The sequence below is a fragment of the Acomys russatus genome, chromosome 7 (genome assembly GCF_903995435.1).
Source record: "Acomys russatus chromosome 7, mAcoRus1.1, whole genome shotgun sequence".
Classification (NCBI taxonomy): Eukaryota; Metazoa; Chordata; class Mammalia; order Rodentia; family Muridae; genus Acomys; species Acomys russatus.
In genome coordinates this window covers 22,785,212-22,805,123 of record NC_067143.1, presented here as the reverse complement: position 1 = coordinate 22,805,123, position 19,912 = coordinate 22,785,212, and the positions used below count along the sequence as shown (strand labels likewise).

At 43.0% G+C, this 19,912-nt stretch overlaps 1 protein-coding gene across 2 annotated transcripts in view; it reads left to right on the top strand.

The window, feature by feature from the left end:
* Lrrc28 (leucine rich repeat containing 28) overlaps positions 1-19,912 on the top strand; it is a 124,158-nt gene that overhangs the window by 25,049 nt on the left and 79,197 nt on the right. For both annotated transcript variants that reach the window (XM_051148705.1, XM_051148704.1), the window contains exon 5: positions 828-965. In XM_051148705.1, coding sequence (XP_051004662.1) covers positions 828-965 — 138 coding nt within the window. The remainder of the gene's footprint in view (positions 1-827; positions 966-19,912) is intronic.

Sequence of the window (19,912 nt, the reverse complement as noted above, 5' to 3'; positions counted from 1 at the left end):
TGTTAGGGAATTTTAATCTAAAAGACTTTTAATTTATTTGCTTTAAAATGTAAGTGCAGTTAAGAATTAAGAATAAGTAGGGAACTGTAAAAAGACAATAAATGGCCAGGTAAATTATTAGATAAACTGCTGTCAGGAGACAGTGAAATAAGTATTAAATGCAACAAATTAAAAGTTTAGTTACATATAAAATAATATATTCTTTAAATTTTTGTGTGTGGGAGAGAGGGTGGCAGGGGACAATCTTGTGACTTGTTCCCCAGATGCCTGCCTTCCTTCTTTGTTTTTGAGGGAAATCTTTCCCTAGTCTGGAACTCACCAGAGAAGTGAAGCTGGCTGGCCAGTGAGCCTGAGACCCTGTCTCTGCGTCTCTAGCCCTGGGCCACAAGCATCTGCTGCTAGCTCTAGCTTTGGGTTCTGAGGCCTGACCTCAGGGTTCCTTGCTGGGAAGACAAGCACTTAGCAGCTGAGCCATTTCCCTGGCCCCTCCTCTTAGTGACTTCACCTGAGACAGGCACCTATGTTTCCTGCTGGTCTCAAACTCTACCCTCCTGCCTCACCCTCTGAGAGTCAGCTGTTCCTGGTGTTTGCCACCACAGTTGGGTTAATCTTTGAATTATTTATTTAGTCACACATTTTCTCCATTGTTTTAACATTTGTACTTGTAATTTTATTAAGTTACATTTTATCTTAAGGTAAAAGTATTTATAACTTGCACAACTCTGTTTTCGCTGTTTCGTGAGTCAAAGACTGGCGAGTAGAGATTAAAGGGCTTCGTCTAGAAACATCCAAGCCACACTCATTCTGCCTCTGCTTTCTCTCTGAAGCCATTGGGTCCCTTGTGAAACTCCAGTGTCTGGATCTCAGTGACAACGCCTTAGAGATTGTTTGCCCAGAAATTGGTCGTCTGAGAGCATTACGTCATCTTCGATTAGCTAATAACCAACTACAATTCCTACCTCCAGGTAATCCCTGTCTGCATAGTTTGTGTGTCAGGAATCTGTTTTTATCGCTGTGTGCACCAGCAGTGGGTATATAAATGTATTTGCAAGTATCTGTTTATTTGAAGATGAAACAAAGGGATGTAGGTGAAACATGGCCAGGCGTTCTCCTGGTGTAAGTGTAAGAGGAAAGCATGTCTGGTTAGGCCACTGTGGGGGTGCATTATGATCGTGTCCTCCTGTCACTGGTGGGCAAGGTGCTTGTGTGAAGAGCTATGTGAGCAATTTCGGATGCTTACGGTGTTGTGGGGGGTTTTTTGGTTTTGTTTTTTGTTTTTGGTAAAAATAGCATTAAGAAATTAAATAATATTTAACCTCATAATGAGTCAGTTACTACTTCCAGCTATAAACAATGCAGAAACTTTGAAGTCAGTAGAGAATACAGTTTTCAGGGTTATCATGTGTGATTACCTGTATGGTGTTTGATCATTCCAGCTTTCAAGTTTGTTTATTTATTTATTTATTTATTTTGGTTTTTCAAGACAGGGTTTCTCTGTGTAGCCTTGGCTGCCCTGGAATCACTTTGTAGGTGAGGCTGGCCTCGAACTCACAGTAATCCACCTGCCTCTGCCTCCCGAGTGCTGGGATTAAAGGTGTGCATCACCACGCCCAACCTTTTCTTTTTAGATAGCCAGAAAATTAGATGCTCTTTTGGAGACTGCCTAGAAAGTGTTGCAGCAGGGGTAGCAGTTGTCATATTTGACACTAATACATGCATAATAGGAGCTGGGAGTGTAGCTTAGTTGGTAGAGTGCTTGCCTTGCATGTACAAAGCCCTGGATTCAGTCTCCAGCACTGTACAAACTAGGTATGGCAATGCAGAAAGGTCAGAAGTTCAAAGTTGGCCTCAGCTACTCAGTGGGTTCAGGGCCAGTCTGTGATACAAGAGACCCTGTCCCAAAATCCAAAACAAAAGAATGAGGTAATCCCGGCAAGGTGCCGCACATATGTAATCCCAGCACTCGGGGTGGCAGAGGCAGGAGGATCTCTATGAGTTTAAGGCCAGGCTGGTCTACAATGCAAGTCCAGGACAGCCAAAGCTATACAGAAAAACCCTGTCTTGAAAAAAAGACAAAAACCAGGCTGGAGAGATGGCTCAGAGGTTAAGTACACTGGCTGCTCTTCCAAAGGTCTTGGGTTCACTTCCTAGCGACCACATGGTGGCTCACAACCATCAATAATGACATCTAGTTCCCTCTTCTGGCCCGCAGGCAGAGCACTATACACATAAGAAATAAATAAATCTTTAAAAGAAAGAAAGAGAGAAAGAGAGAAAGAAAGAAAGAAGAAAAAAACCAAAACAAACAAAGAGTGAAATCCATGGATCTAATGCTGCTTATGTACATACAAGGACATAGAGTACTTCTGTTTTTCCTGTGCATCACATTTTGTGGTGGAGTGTGGTCATTTCCACAGGTTAATGGTGTTTTTTGTTTTTGTTTTGTTTTGTTTTGTTTTGTTTTGTATTTTTAAACATCATTTGACTGTCTCTTAATAACTGCTGAAGGTATATATTTCACGACTGCTTTCATATAACTTGTTTTATCTACACTTCTGTTGCATAAGAATTCAGACCTGAGCCAGGTGGTGGTGGCGCACACCTTTAATCCCAGCACTCGGGAGGCAGAGGCAGGCGGATCCTTGTGAGTTCGAGGCCAGCCTGGTCTACAAAGTGAGTCCAGGACAGCCAAGGCTACATAGAGAAACCCTGTCTCGAAAACAAACAAACAAACAAACAAAACACCCGAAGAATTCAGACCTGTAGTTTTTTATTTTAGTTTCCTAGCTTTGTTTCTGTTGTCTCCACTTGGCTCTTCTTGTTTGAGTGATATTTTATTCTATGGCAATTGTGTGTTTTGAATAGGGGCTTTTTAGTGAACCATGAGTAGGGTTTTGTTTGTATTTATGTGTATTTATATATGTATATATATATATATATATTTTTTTTTTTTTTGACCCACTTGAATGTAATAATACTGTACAGGGTGCAGAGAACACAGAGACAGAATGAAGGTGTGTGAAAGAACTGTCCAAAACTCTTCTGAGGACTGATCTGACTGTGCGTGAATGGAATGTGAAGAAAGCCATGCCGCACGTTCTAACATTAACATTTTATTACTGTACAATGCATTATTTTATGAATGAAGTATATTAAACATTGTATTATTCTTATGTGAGAGAATATGATATGTAGGTCTGTGGGGGTGTGCCCTGGCACTTCAGTGGAGGTCTGGATGACTTGGTGGAGTTGACTCTGTCCTAAACCTTCATGTGTGCTCCAGGGATCAGACTCCAGTCATCAGGCTTTTCCAGCCACCACTCTTAGCTACTGACCCTCTCACTGGCCCTATTGCTGCACGTTAAGTATGCAAAAGAATAGACTTTGTTGTAACTTTTTCTTTTTCTTTTTTATCTAGCCAAAGGTTTCCCTGAGACATTTTCATTCATACATATCATTATATTGTTCTTACTGTCCCTGTCCTCTACTTTCCACTTGCTTATCTTCTTCTCCCTCCAAGCAGTCCTTTCTGTTTTCATAGCACATATTCTGTCATCCTGCCTTCCCCTACAGTGTGTGTTCTCTGTATGTGGCTTCTTTCACTGAGAATGGTTTTGATATTGCTGTTGCATATGTCAGTACTGCTTTTTTATTTCAAAGTAGTATTCCATCACATACGTATTCAGCTCCCTGATAAGCATGTAGATTTTTTTCAAATGTTGATGTTCATATGAATAAAGCTAACAGAACGTAATGGAAAACGGCTTTTTGTGAACATACTTTTTTTTTTATTTCTTTGGGGTAAAATATTTCAAGAATGAAAGAGTTGTTGCTTCATATGGTAGATGTACATTTAGTTCATAAGACCCTTCCCAGCAGTGCTCAGAGTAGCTGTCTCAGTTCTCCTCCACAGGCAGTGTGCAGGAGGCTCCTGGCCCCACCTCCCACTGTGCTCCTGTCTGCTTCTCCTGCTTATTTTTAGCAGTGCTCCTGGGTATAAAAATAGTTGTTTTATTTTGAATTTAGTTTGTATTTTTCTCTTGCCTGAGAGTGACACGATCCTTTCCTTTGATTTGTAGGAGATAGCTTCCTGTTTAACATGCTGGTGACTGACTTTTTCAATTGCTGAGAAAATGTCTTCCATCATTAGTGCTGTCCCTTGCTCCTGTCCCATGAGAGTTCTTCCTGCTGTTTCACTGTGGCCTGTGTTGGCTCCTCTTTACTCTGAAGATTTCTTGCCTCCCAGAAATTTATCTTGGCTTTCTTATTATCTCTATCCCTCAGTTTTTCCTAGCTGAAAGCCTCTAGTATCTTGGGAAAATTGCATCAGCGTGTGTGTGTGTGTGTGTGTGTGTGTGTGTGTGTGTGTGTGTGTACGTGTACATGTGAACGTGTGTACATGTGCGCTCGCAACCTTTCACAGCTGGACTGATTTCTCATTATCTTTTGTCTGGAGCATGTTTCTTTTCCTCCCTTTCTTTCAGTCGGGGAATAGCAGCCAGGGAAGCATTCTTTTAAAGTGGGCTTGTTACTTATTCTAGTAGGCTTAGGAACTATGATTATGTGGCATATCCAGCTTGTGCTGGTTGTTACAGGAGAATGGTGCTCTCTTATGACTTTTCTATTTTATTTTTTCTCTTTATTATTTTTTTAATTTTGTGTGCATGAGTGTTTTGCCTCCATGTATGTCTATGCCACCACATGTATGTGGCACCTGTGGAAGCCAGGAGGTGGCACTGGATTCTTAGGATTGGTGTGATGGCTGAACCTCCATGTGAGTGCTGAGGCTAGGACGCAGGTCCTTTGAAGAGCAGCTAGTGATCGTAACTGCTGAGTCATCATTCCAGTCCCTTCTTAACTTTATTTTGCAGTTAAGTGTATGTGTGTATCTGTGTAGGGGTGTGACCATATGATTGCAGGTGTCAATTGGGTCCAGAAGATATGTCAGACCCCCTGGACCTGGAGTTATAGGTGGCTACAAGCCATCCAATGTGCATGCCAGGAATTGAACTTAGATCCTTCGTAAGAGCACTACATGCCTGTAACTGCTGAGTCATCTTTCCAGCCCAAATTTAAATTTTTAAATTTTACTTAAAATCTTTGTGTGTGTGTGTGTGTGTGTGTGTGTGTGTGTGTGTGTGTGTGTGTGTGTGTTTGCTTGCCAAAGTGCATGCATGATGACTGGAAGACAACTTGAGGAAGTAAGTTCTTTCCTTCTACTTGTAGATGCTGGGGATCAAACTCATGCCACCAGACTTGCTGGCAAGCGCCTTTGCCCGGTGAGCTATCTTGCCATCCCAGTGTCTCTATTTTGAACTTGATCTTCCCATAACTGGGCATCTTAGATTGTGGTTCTTCTATGTGTCCTATCTGTTTTCATTTGCATTACTTGCATGTGTTTCATTGTTGCATTTTATTTACTTTGATAGCTTTTCTCTAGGGCCCACAATATGCACCTTTAATACTCAGGAGACACTGTAGGCCTCTGTGTCGAGGGAACCTGACAGGAGCATGCTTCCATGCCCTTCCTTCCTTCTACTCTTAGAGCATACACTCTAGTTCTGTGTGTAGTAAAATGTACACAAGCTCTTCTTCTTCCCACATGTCTTTCTGCTGCTTGTGTTTCTCTCTAGCTTGAATCTCTTCCTTCACTGTCTCCTGTACAGCAGCTCTGTGTAGGGACAGTGAGCCACACTGAGAGTTCGTTTGCTTTTGTTTTAATGACAAAGTTATCTTTGGTTTTTCTGACTATGGAATTCTGAGTTGGCTAGATATCTTCTTTAAGGGTGACTTTCCATTTCCTCTCTGCCCTCCATTGTGTGTGGTAAAAAGTCTCTTGTTATTTATGCCATCACTTCCACATCTCTAATGGCTTTTACTATTGCTGCATGAAGGTATTTTCTGTTACCCTTGGTGTCAGAGTTTGTCTATGATGTGTCTCAATGTAGGTTAATAATAATTATTGTTGTTGGGTTTGTTTTTTCTAATTCCCAGCATCGAAAGTTGTCTATCATTTCTTCAAAGATTTTTCTGCATCCCATTCCTTCATTGTGAAACTCAGTTACATGTTAGATTGGTTGCTATTTATGTACCTTCACTAGGATTTTGTTCTTTGCCGTTGATAAATTGTTTTTAATATGTTCTAGCTGAAATAGAATGGTATCACCTTTTCCCCTTCCTCCATGTTCCCTTTCAAGGGGGAGCAAAGATAGTCTCTTTTTCTTTGGTTTTTAGTCAGTGTCAACCCCTGCTCCCCTTCTCTTTCCTCTCTCTCCTGCTTATAGTTTCAAGGTTGAGCACTCTGCACAAGACAACAAATAAGGCAGCTCATTCCTAAGAGGGGCTGGGTCTCCTCCTAGCAGTCATTCATAGTCATAGTAGTTCGCCTTTGGTGAGACCCCATGACCTCTCCCCCGTCTACATTAGCATGTTATTGATGCTGCCATTGTTCAGATCTGTTGGTCTGTGTTGTGTTCAGTTGTGGATTTCTGTGATGGTTTCCACTTGTGTCAAGAGAGGCTTCTTTGATTGTAGCTGCACTGACCTGTGGGTGTAAGGATAGGATTTGGAATGCAGTGAAAGGATTTTGCTGGTCTAGCAAAGTGCTAGAATATAGTCCTTGCAGAGGTCCATGACCACACCAGCTCTGAGAAGCTGACCAGAGCTCCAGTCCCAGGCATGATTTCTCTCCTGTTGAATGGTCCTTAAGTCCAGTCAGACAGCTATTGGTTGCCACCTTTTTTTAACCTCTTGATGTAAATTGGATGGCATGTTTCAGCTTGTCTTCTCTTCTTGACTCCTGTGCTCTGCAGCCTGCTGTTCTGCTCCTCTCCTTTACCCATGCAGCTGCTGTAGGGAAAACTGCCTCGGTTGATAAGCAACAAGTTTGTCTCTTGTGGTTCTGGAGACTGTGAAGTCTAAAATCCAGGGGCTGCAGATTCAGTGTCTGGGGATGGCCGCTCCCTAGTCTACAGGCAGAATGGCATCTTCTCACCACCTTCTACTGACGGAAGAGGCAAGGGACTCTCGGTCTAATCCCTTTACTGAGGCCCTCGCCCTCCAACGCTAACATCTTCCTAAGGCCAACCTTTCTAGTACCATCAGGTTGATGGAGAGCTTTTGACATTTGAGGGACATGCACATTCAGACCATGGCCCATTTCTACCCTTTTGCAGTATTTTTCTTCTTAGATTCCCTCTTCTGCATTCCCAGGTGTTCTGTTTGCCCAGAACTCTGCCCTCTGCCTCTACAGCCTTGTGATGTTGGGCTGTTTGCAGTCCACTTCCTTGTTCCATGGCCTAGAATGTGCTGCTTGGCTGAGGTCTGGGCCCATCACAGATTTCATCTCTCGTTTCCTTTGTTTCAAGGATTATAGTTTGGTGATGCATGTTCATTGATTCAAAACACATATCATATCATTATGAAGAGAAATATTACATAACTACAAGGGAAAAAGCCTGCATTAGTCCAAGTTCACTTGCCAAATACTTTGTGATTGTGTAAAGACCACCAGGGCCAATGATACTGGACAAAACAGAAAAACTAATTAATCCCCAGGCAAACATGCTTGATGCTATTGTGACCATCAAGTCCCTAGAACTCCCGTGAGAGAAGGTCATGGTGACAAACAACAGAAAGTAAGCCTGAAAAGATGTTGCTTACATCTGGCTTATAAATCAGACTTTTAAAAATGCTTTAATCTTTGAAAAGCTGTTTTGCATACCAAAAAAGGAAAGATATTTTAGCTTAAATTAAAAACATGAACGGATTGTACTTTAGTGGCTAAAAGTATGTACAAGCACAGCTGTGCCCTTCATGTAACCAGCACACACACACACAGCTGTGCCCTTCATGTAACCAGTGCACACACAGCTGTGTCCTTCATGTAACCAGCACACACAGAGCTGTGTCCTTCATGTAACCAGCACACACAACTGTGTCCTTCATGTAACCAGTGCATACACAGCTGTGTCCTTCATGTAACCAGTGCACACACAGCTGTGTCCTTCATGTAACCAGCACACACAACTGTGTCCTTCATGTAACCAGTGCACACACAGCTGTGTCCTTCATGTAACCAGTGCACACAGCTGTGTCCTTCATGTACCCAGTGCACACAGAGCTGTGTCCTTCATGTAACCAGTGCACACAGCTGTGTCCTTCATGTAACCAGTGCACACAGAGCTGTGTCCTTCATGTAACCAGTGCACACACAACTGTGTCCTTCATGTAACCAGTGCACACACAGCTGTGTCCTTCATGTAACCAGTGCACACACAGCTGTGTCCTTCATGTAACCAGTGCACACACAGCTGTGTCCTTCATGTAACCAGTGCACACACAGCTGTGTCCTTCATGTAACCAGTGCACACACAGCTGTGTCCTTCATGTACCCAGTGCACACACAGCTGTGTCCTTCATGTACCCAGTGCACACACAGCTGTGTCCTTCATGTAACCAGTGCACACACAGCTGTGTCCTTCATGTACCCAGTGCACACACAGCTGTGTCCTTCATGTACCCAGTGCACACACAGCTGTGTCCTTCATGTAACCAGTGCACACACAGCTGTGTCCTTCATGTAACCAGTGCACACACAGCTGTGTCCTTCATGTAACCAGTGCACACACAGCTGTGTCCTTCATGTAACCAGCACAAACAACTGTGTCCTTCATGTAATCAGTGCACACACAGCTGTGTCCTTCATGTAACCAGCACACACAACTGTGTCCTTCATGTAATCAGTGCACACACAGCTGTGTCCTTCATGTAACCAGCACAAACAACTGTGTCCTTCATGTAACCAGTGCACACACAGCTGTGTCCTTCATGTAACCAGTGCACACACAGCTGTGCCCTTCATGTAACCAGCACACACAACTGTGTCCTTCATGTAACCAGCACACACAACTGTGTCCTTCATGTACCCAGTGCACACACAGCTGTGCCCTTCATGTAACCAGCACACACAACTGTGCCCTTCATGTAACCAGCACACACAACTGTGTCCTTCATGTACCCAGTGCACACACAACTGTGTCCTTCATGTAACCAGCACACACAACTGTGTCCTTCATGTACCCAGTGCACACACAGCTGTGCCCTTCATGTAACCAGCACACACAACTGTGCCCTTCATGTAACCAGCACACACAACTGTGTCCTTCATGTACCCAGTGCACACACAACTGTGCCCTTCATGTAACCAGCACACACAACTGTGTCCTTCATGTACCCAGTGCACACACAACTGTGTCCTTCATGTAACCAGTGCACACACAGCTGTGTCCTTCATGTACCCAGTGCACACAGAGCTGTGTCCTTCATGTACCCAGTGCACACAGAGCTGTGTCCTTCATGTAACCAGCACACACAACTGTGCCCTTCATGTAACCAGTGCACACACAGCTGTGTCCTTCATGTAACCAGTGCACACACAACTGTGTCCTTCATGTACCCAGTGCACACACAGCTGTGTCCTTCATGTAACCAGCACACACAACTGTGCCCTTCATGTAACCAGCACACACAACTGTGTCCTTCATGTACCCAGTGCACACACAACTGTGTCCTTCATGTAACCAGTGCACACACAGCTGTGTCCTTCATGTAACCAGTGCACACACAGCTGTGTCCTTCATGTAACCAGTGCACACACAGCTGTGTCCTTCATGTAACCAGCACACACAACTGTGCCCTTCATGTAACCAGTGCACACACAGCTGTGTCCTTCATGTACCCAGTGCACACAGAGCTGTGTCCTTCATGTACCCAGTGCACACAGAGCTGTGTCCTTCATGTAACCAGCACACACAACTGTGCCCTTCATGTAACCAGTGCACACACAGCTGTGTCCTTCATGTAACCAGTGCACACACAACTGTGTCCTTCATGTACCCAGTGCACACACAGCTGTGTCCTTCATGTAACCAGCACACACAACTGTGTCCTTCATGTAACCAGTGCACACACAGCTGTGTCCTTCATGTAACCAGTGCACACACAACTGTGTCCTTCATGTACCCAGTGCACACACAGCTGTGTCCTTCATGTAACCAGCACACACAACTGTGCCCTTCATGTAACCAGCACACACAACTGTGTCCTTCATGTACCCAGTGCACACACAACTGTGTCCTTCATGTAACCAGCACACACAGCTGTGTCCTTCATGTACCCAGTGCACACACAGCTGTGTCCTTCATGTAACCAGTGCACACAGAGCTGTGTCCTTCATGTAACCAGTGCACACACAGCTGTGTCCTTCATGTAACCAGTGCACACACAGCTGTGTCCTTCATGTACCCAGTGCACACACAGCTGTGTCCTTCATGTACCCAGTGCACACACAGCTGTGTCCTTCATGTACCCAGTGCACACAGAGCTGTGTCCTTCATGTAACCAGTGCACACACAGCTGTGTCCTTCATGTACCCAGTGCACACACAGCTGTGTCCTTCATGTAACCAGTGCACACACAGCTGTGTCCTTCATGTAACCAGTGCACACACAGCTGTGTCCTTCATGTAACCAGTGCACACACAGCTGTGTCCTTCATGTAACCAGTGCACACACAACTGTGTCCTTCATGTAACCAGTGCACACACAGCTGTGTCCTTCATGTAACCAGTGCACACACAGCTGTGTCCTTCATGTACCCAGTGCACACAGAGCTGTGTCCTTCATGTAACCAGCACACACAACTGTGTCCTTCATGTAACCAGTGCATACACAACTGTGTCCTTCATGTAACCAGCACACACAACTGTGTCCTTCATGTAACCAGTGCACACATAGCTGTGTCCTTCATGTAACCAGCACACACAACTGTGTCCTTCATGTAACCAGTGCACACATAGCTGTGTCCTTCATGTAACCAGCACACACAACTGTGTCCTTCATGTAACCAGTGCACACACAGCTGTGTCCTTCATGTACCCAGTGCACACACAGCTGTGCCCTTCATGTAACCAGTGCACACATAGCTGTGTCCTTCATGTAATCAGTGCACACACAGCTGTGTCCTTCATGTAACCAGCACACACAGCTGTGTCCTTCATGTAACCAGTGCACACACAACTGTGTCCTTCATGTAACCAGCACACACAGATGTATCCTTCATGTAACCAGTGCACACATAGCTGTGTCCTTCATGTAACCAGCACACACAGCTGTGTCCTTCATGTAACCAGCGTACACAGCCGTGTTTGTCCTGTAACTAGCACGCAGTTGTGTGTAGCCAGCATAGCGTTTTTCTGATAGCCTTCAAATGTGATTTTTTTTAAAGTTATTTTTTTTTCCAAATGCCTCTGTTGTTTCATTGAACTGTGGTTTAGTAGCTCTTCTTAGGGTGATCCTGTTGGCACCCAAGCAGCTTTGAACTCTGTGCTTATTAATCTCTGTGGAGGCAGAGGATTAACCTTTTGCAGAGACCAAAGAAATAGTGCTCAGCCCTCTGGGCTCCTGGTTGCTTGCTACTCTGTTGAATTTTATTGACACAGACTAACCAAGTGTGGCACAGGCTAACAGTTTGTGGCAGGTGCTACATTGATTCTTCAGAGGCATGGCTTTCCCATAGTTGTAGTCCTGGTTGCATGGGCTCCATCTCCGACTTCCTGCATTAACTTTTCTAAGATTGCTAGGTGGCCAAGGAACAGAACACTGGGTCCCACCAACTTCATTCTCTATCCCATTGAGCTCGCCTTTCAGCTTCTTAACAATTAACTCAAAGGCAGCTCTTTTTGAAATCTCAAAACACAAAGTACCATATTGGGTCTGCTGGGCCCCCAGTGATTTACTGCCTTTACCCCATATTACTCTCCTTACGTAAGCTGTACATTATCACAGGTAGTGGTGTTCTCCTCCTACCTCTTTGTTGTTGAAAACACAGCTGAGAAATGGCTCCCCTGTAAAGCACTCCTCCAGTGTCATTGGCCACGTATGTGTGGTCAATGCGGTATGTCAACAGACTGTTTCTCTTGCCTTACCAGACATGCACATTAGATGAACCCTCCTGTGTACTCGGGAAAGTAGGCAGGACAATGCAGAATGGAATCTGGTCTCAGGCTCAAAGGATGGAGTACTTTACTATCTCTTTGAAAGAAGAGACTGAAACGGCAGGAGAGAGAAGAATGGTCATATTAGGATAGCTGGTTGTCATTTCAGTGGAGAGCTGAGAAATGTTGCCCCACTTCAAAAATAGCTGGAGAAGTGGCAACAACAGGCAGTCTTGTCTTCCCCAGCCTGCCAGCATGACCACTTAGCAAGTCGTCTGTCTTAGGGCCACACTGACGGCATGTGCTTTGAGTGGCCATTATAGACTTACGGTGTGTGGGACATCAGCACTTCAGCAGCAAACACCTCATAGTATAATTAGATATAAATAGTTTTACACAAATATTTTTATGTGTTTATATAAAATTATCTTAGTATTGTAGATTAAATGGAACACACAACTTTCTCAGAAAAACATGGAACTAAGGCTTTTACATTTTATTTATATACTTTTAGAAACTTTGACAATTTTGCCAATAGCAGAGAATAAAAATGGCCATTCAAATCCTTCTAAAGGAAGAAAAAAATGTTTTATTTTTTGGACTGTGAATCCTTCTCAGTGTGGAATACAGAAAGTACTCCATTTTAGGAAAGGTGTGAAGGGAAATGGTGGAAAACTTGCCAAATGTCTGAACAACGAAAGTTCATTGTGACAGTTTTTTTTTTTTTTTTTATAAGTAATTTAAAAAGGCAAGAGAAGCAAAGTTGGTACCTGAGACTTGGTGGCTCTGTCATCTGCCCTGCTGCTGGCCAAGGCACACCAAGTGCATGCTCATAGACCATTCCCCTGTGATGTAGCATTAGGGCAGCTAGTGTCATGGAGTCCCTACACTCAGTGCTCTGTCTATGCAGGCACTTGTTACACCAAGCTTTCTCGGTCTCGATGTTCTGAGGGAACTCCAGCAATGCTACTAGGGCAGTGAAGGGGGGCTGAGAAGGCAGGTCCAGCCTCAGGGCCCATGCTAGCCTGGGAGTGGTTTGCAGAAATGCCCATCTCCTAGTGTGCACCAAGCACTTCAGCCGGAGTCCCCTCAGGCTTGGTATTTCCTTAGTAAATCTGTAAAAGCAGTTCTGTTTGCTATGATAGAAGCCTGCGATGGGTTTATAACCCTTTTTAATGTTGAAAGCCAAGCGATCAGAATATTCTTAACTGCCTGATGAACACAGAGGGGGTGAATTTTCTTGAGGACTAATAAATTGTGTATTCTTAGGCACAGCCTGTTCATGAGCCCACAGACTGGGAGTTCTCTTTGTATCTAAACCAGCTTTCAGTACTTTAGAGGTACCATGGAGCAGTTTCTTTTGATGTTTTGGCTGAACTTGTCTCATTTTTATTATAAAGAACTTTCAGGTATTAAACACAGTTTTCTTAGCTAGTAGTGTCTTGAGTATTGTGTTTATTAACCAGGCTCTGAGAACAAAGCACATATTTGCACCTAACAAGGATTATATTTTCATATTATGATAGCTTGTCAATTTGACACAAGCTGAGTTAGCTTGGAAGGCAGTCTCCATGGGATCATGTAGATCCTGTTGGTCTGTAGGGTTTATCTTCATGACAGTAACTGAGGTGAGAGGCCCCACCCACTGTGAGTGGTGAGCAGAGCACTGTCATGCCTGCGTTAGTGAACTGTGCTCTGCTCTGACATGCAGAGGGACTGGCTGCTGCACGCTCCTGCTGCCTCCGCTTCCTGCACTTCTGTCCTCTGACTCGGAGTTGTGAGCCAGATCAGCCCGTTCTCCCCTCAGTTACTTTTCTCAGGGCATTTTATCAACAGGGAATAAAACCTAGGTGCATAGTGATGTTATAACAGCCTAAGTTGATTTTTCTGCCTTGATATCAATATACTACTGCTATTTGCATTGCCATAAAATTAGTTTCATGTTAGACTTTATAACTGAAGAAAAACAGAACTGGTAGCATATAGGTTAAGTGCAAACATAAATCTTTAAAAGGAATGTTTTCGGTGTGTAAAACCAGTAAGCTTTATTCTCCATTTATTTGAAGCATAAGTGTTGCTTTATTTCATCTGCAAATTGAGTCTTAACCCTGTTAAAGGTTTTAATTTAAATCTGATGATCTATTCTGTAAGTGATTTTATGGTTAATGATTGTTCTAATGAATGAAAAGCCTCACAGTTTGTCAAGGAGTTGATGTAATGAGAACAATTCCAGAAATGCAGTTTGATATTGCTGGTTAACAGCCCTCCTCACATGCATAGCTGTTGGTATTGATGTTCTCTGTTTAAACTTTGTAGTCACCATCTTCATTAGATGTTTTGTTTCTTTCTTTTTGTTTTGTTTTGTTTTTTTGAGACAGGGTTTCTCTGTGTAGCCTTGGCTTTCCTGGACTTGCTTTGTAGACCAGGCTGGCCTCGAACTCACAGCGATCCACCAGCATCTGCCTCTCGAGTGCTGGGGTTAAAGGCGTGTGCCAACCACGCCCAGCCAGATGCTTTGATCTTAAAGCAGACTCAATTTCTCTGTGCATTGGTTTATAGATTTAAAAACAAATAAACAAACAAACAAAAAGCCCGCCCAAACCTTGGCGTCAAGACTCTTGGCTGTGGCAGTGAGAAAAGGCTGCAGAAATGAATCTTTATCTGCAGGTCACAAATGCCATGAGCTAGCTGTGCATTTCCTCTGCTCCTTGGCCATCTGCTGACATCCTTTCTCTTAGTATAATCTGGAGAAGAGTGAAAGCCTGGCATCTTGCCTATATCCTGATTTTGAAATGTCCTCCATAGTTTGTTGGGCTGAGGATTTGGCCTCCAGCTGGTGGTACTCGTGAGGAGACCTCGTGTACTTGGAGGAAGTAAGTGACTGGAGGCACACCTTTGAAAAAGGGTGTATCTTGTCTCCAGGCCATCCCTCTCTTGTTCCCAGCTGCCATAAGGCGAGCAGCTGTATTGTACTTGCTCCATACTGTGATGCTTGGCCGGCTATGGATGGAGTGAAGCTTCTAATACCATGGCCTGAAGAAGTCTTTCTCTTTCAAGTTGATTTTCTCCAATGTATGTCACAACAGTGGACAAAACGGACCTCTTCTGGTATGGTTTGAGGAGAGGAGGGCTTGCTCAGGGGGAGATTTTTATGATTTCTTCACTGTGAGTGATAGGATTCTGTGGCATTATTGAAGCTGTATTTTACATAGATTGAATCGCTCAATTATCAACTGTCTATGAACCAACTATCAAACCCAGTCACATGACTCAGCAGATGTTGGTACTTGCCTGAGTTCTCCTTGATAGCCTGAGGTTAGCCTCCAGGGTCCACATGGTGGAAGGAAGGAGAGACCTGGTGCCTACAAATTGTCCTCTGAGTGCTGTATGTATACTGTGGAATATGTGCCCACACCTACACACACACACACATAAAAATACAAAGAAATGTTTAAAAGAATCAGATAGTGTGTGTGTTGTATACGTATATTTATAGTTATATATGTTTAGTGAAACATTAAATATAGGCCATACAGTACTACTAATTTTAAGGAAAAAGTGATGTGTTAACTTTTTTTGTTTTGTGCCTCTTAGTGTAAATAAGCCTATATCAGTGCTTACTAATACTTGATTCTGGAATGCCATGGCTGTGCTGCTTCTTCTGCTGTCATTGGTTTGCTTTGCATTGACGAGGACATTGCTTTTGAACTTCGTCCATGGAGCTATTTAAGTTCCTTTAGTTGGGTTCCATGGAACTTTATGTACTGTAAATGTTTAATAAAATAAATGTCTATAAAATTAGTGTGACTGGAGTCTGGGAGTATAGGTCAGTGCTTGAGGTTTTTTTTCCTCCCAAGGTTTTTTTTTTTTCACAAGGTTTCTCTGTGTAGCCTTGGCTATCCTGGACTCCCTTTGTAGACCAAGTTGGCCTCGAATTCACAGCGATCTACCTGCCTCTTATATACTATAAAACACACCATTTTAGACATGTAGTTGATAAGATTTTTAAAAATATACACAGATTAGGAATTTCCCCTATAATCTAGTGAAAACATTTCCATGAGTTTCCAGTTCCATAGTGCCTGTTTGCTGCCAGGCCCTGCTCCGACCTGACCAACTAACTGCTGGTTGTGGATTCTGTCTCTGTAGTTTGGACTTTTTCAAAATTCTCACCTGGATGGAGTCATATGCTGTTGGCCTTTCTGCGTGGCTGATTGACTTATCACACTGTTTTTGTGTGTGTTGCCATGGAACATGAGTTTTACTAGTTTGTTACTCTTGACTTCCGAGTAGCATCTTTATAGTATGGGGGAGCCGTGTTCTGTTTGGCCATCAGTTGACTGATAACGTAGGTGTCTTCTGCTTGAGGCTGTTATGAATAATGTTGCTATGAACATTTATAAACAAGGCTTTTGTGGACATGGTTTTCTTTCTCTTCCACAAATACCTGAGTAGAATTCCTAGGTTATAAGGCAAGTGGATTTTTAACAAGAAGACATTTCTAAACTTTTTTGTTTCTTTGTTTGTTTGTTTGTTTTTTTGAGACAGGGTTTCTTTGTGTAGCTTTGGATGTCCTGGACTCACTTTTGTAGACCAGACTGGCCTTGAACTCACAACAATCTGCCAACCTCTGCCTCCTAAGTGCTGGGATTCAAAGCGTGCGCCACCACGCTCTGCTTTCTAAACTGTTTTTCAAAAGTGGCTATGCCATTTCCATGCCTGATAGCAATGTTGAAGGCGTTGGTTCTTTCTTATCTGTGTTAGCATTTGCTGCACTCAGCTTTCTTTAACTGTGCTTCTGCTGGCCATGCAGTAACATCTTTTTTGCAGCTTTGATTTGCATTTTATTATTAACAGTTCATATCATATTTTATGTCTTTATTTGCCATTTCTTTTTTTTTAAGATTAATTTTATTTATTATGTATACAGTATTCTGCCTGCAGGCCTGAAGAGCACACCAGATCTCATTATAGATGGTTATGAGCTACCATGTGGTTGCTAGGAATTGAACTCAGGAACTCTGGAAGAACAGGCAGTGCTCTTAGCCTCTGAGCCTATTTGCCATTTCTTTAGTAAAGTATTTTAGATATTTAAATCATTAAATAGCTTTTGTTCTTTTAAAATCATAGAGGATTCATACATAAAATAAAAAATATCATCTTTCTTCTTTATATGTATGTGGAGTCTTAATATTGATTTTAGAAATGTTCTAATACTTGATATCAGAACTCACACCTTTAATCTCAGCACTCATGGAGGCAGAGGCAGGCACATCTCTGTGAGAGGCCAGCCTAGTCTACAAAGCGAGTCCAGGACAGCCATGGCAGAGAAACCCTGTCTCAAAAAAAAGGGGGGAGGAGGGTTCCTCAGTCACTCTTTGTCTTATTCTTTGAGGGACAGTCTCTCATCAAATCCAGAGCTCCTACTGTGGCTGCTCTCACTGCCAGCTAGCCCCAGGTATCTCTCTGGGATGACATTACAAGTGAGCTGCCACACCCACCTACATGCCTGTGTGCTAAGCACTTCATATGCAGAACCATTTCACTGCCCCCTAAATTGTTTTGTTCCTGGTTATTGCATTATAAGGTTCCTTTGTATATTCTAAAGTTCTCTATTCATTTGGGTTTTAGAACATTATTTTTACCAAAAAAAAAAAAAAAAAAAAAAAGCTGTGGTTTCCACACAGCTGAAGACTTGAAATGTGATAAAGTTTTTATTTAGCTCATTAATGAGGACATTGATATGGTTTTGCAACTATTTCAAAGGACAAACTCGAGATGAGTGATACTAAAATTCCTGTTGTACCAGCACTAGAATCAGCTTTCTCCCTGGGGCCAAAGCCATCCTTCCACCAAAGGAAATATTCATACATGCTTGTAAACAAAGAGGGTGCTATACTACGGTCAGTAATCTACAACCTGGAGTTGTGACATAGCCTACATAGAGTCCAAGTCAGCCTCGGAAGGATGAGTGAGCAGAGCACTGAAGTCCTGCTGGAGTGCAGCCATGCCCGCTCTTATGCATACAGTCCTCTGCCTTTGTGTTAAGACAGTTGTTATAGTTTGCAAATGGAAATGGTTATTAAATGGCCCTTAAGTAAGTGTCCTGGCCAGTATTCTTGCCTGCATAAAATATTCTTGCCTTTGTCAGGTAGATGACCTGGAAGTGGTTTTTTCCCCTTGGTCTATGGTGGTTTGTGTTTATATTTTAATGATGTTTTTCTTTAAAAGAACAGACATTTAAAAATTTAATGATGCAGCCAGATGTGGTGGTGCATGCTCGTAGTCTCAGTACTTGGGAGGCAGAGGCAGGCGGAGCTCTGTGAGTTTGAGGCCAGTCTGGTCTACAAAGTGAGTCCAGGACAGCCAGGGCTACACAGAGAAACTTTGTCTCAAAAAACCAAAACAAAACAAGGTAATGATGCCAAGTTACCAATTTTTTTTTTTAATTTTGTAGATTGTGTTATTGATGGCATAGTTGAGAAATGTTTGCCAAAGTCTGGGTCACAAAATAATTATATTCTGTAAGTCTTAATGTAGTTTTGTTCTTGAGTATGTGTGTGATTCATTTCAAATTAATTACCGTGCATGCTGTAGGTAAGGGTTGAGGCTTTGTTTAGGGTTTTTGTTTGTTCCAACATACAGGGTATTTAGCTGTTCCAGCTCAGTTTGTTAAAAAGGCTGTATCTTTGTGGAATTACTTGGCCCTTTTGCCAACTGTTGGGTATCCATCAGCATAGAGGGTTAATTGCAGAAGCTATTCTGTCCTTCCACTCTTCAATGCCTTGTGCCCTGGCCACTGTAGCTTGAAAGTAGGGTTTTTTAATGAGGCAGTGAAAGATGCCCAACTTTTTTTTTTTCTTTTTGACATCCTTGAATCTTTTTAAGATTTGTTTTTATTTTATGCGCAGGACTGTTTGTCTACATGTGTGTAGTGCACTATGTGCATGCCTGGTGCCTCAAAAGCCAAGAGGGCATTGGATCCTCTGAAACTGGAATTACAAACTGTTGTGAGCTACTACCATATTGAGAACTGAAACCCTGTCCTCTACAAGAACAGCAAATGCTCTTAACTTCTGAACTGTCTCTCTAGCCCCTCATTTTTTGTTGTTGTTTTGTTTTGTTTTGTTTTTCCAAGACAGCGTTTCTCTGTATAGCTTTGGCTGTCCAGGACTAGTTCTGTAGGCCTGGCTGGCCTTGAACTCACAGAGCCTGCCTTTGCCTCCTAACTGCTTGAATTGAAGGCATACACTACCACCAGCCATGTGCGTATGAGTATAGTGAAGATGAGGCTAAGGGCCTAAAAGGATCTTTTATCAAGGAGGACCATAGAAACTGTTGCACTATTCACTCTAATTTTAGTCCCCCAGTCTATTTCTTGTTTTTATTTATCTAAACATTTGATCTGGCCTCATTGTCTTGTGCCTGCACAACTTTTCTCAATAGCACAGGGACAGCAATGGAGGAGAATAGGAGGCTTGACCTGGTCTGATGGCCTCTAGTTCTGAGGGACAGCACAGACTTGAGATGGAATGGCCCAGGCCCTTCCCATGGGCCTGCCTTGCTTTTCATGCATGGCCGGATTGTAGGGATGGCAGCTGAGGGATGCAAGCAATAGGCTCTGGGTTTGGGCACAGGCCCGGTCAGCTCAGTCCATTTGAAGTTCTGTAGATGTCATATAAGTTCATCAGAGTTCAGATGAAAGCAGGCTAAAGCGTCAGGGTTGTAGAGCTGCTTGGTTGTCCTAGAGGGTGGGTCCGCAGTGTAGCAGTGACCAGTCTTTCAGCGCTTCTTACCACACTCAGACACTGTCAGTTTTCTGTGATTTCTAAATCTGGAGTTTAAATACATAAACTATAGCAAATACACGTTTAATTTTTTTTTTTTTTTTTTTATTTCACAGAACTAAAGTATAAT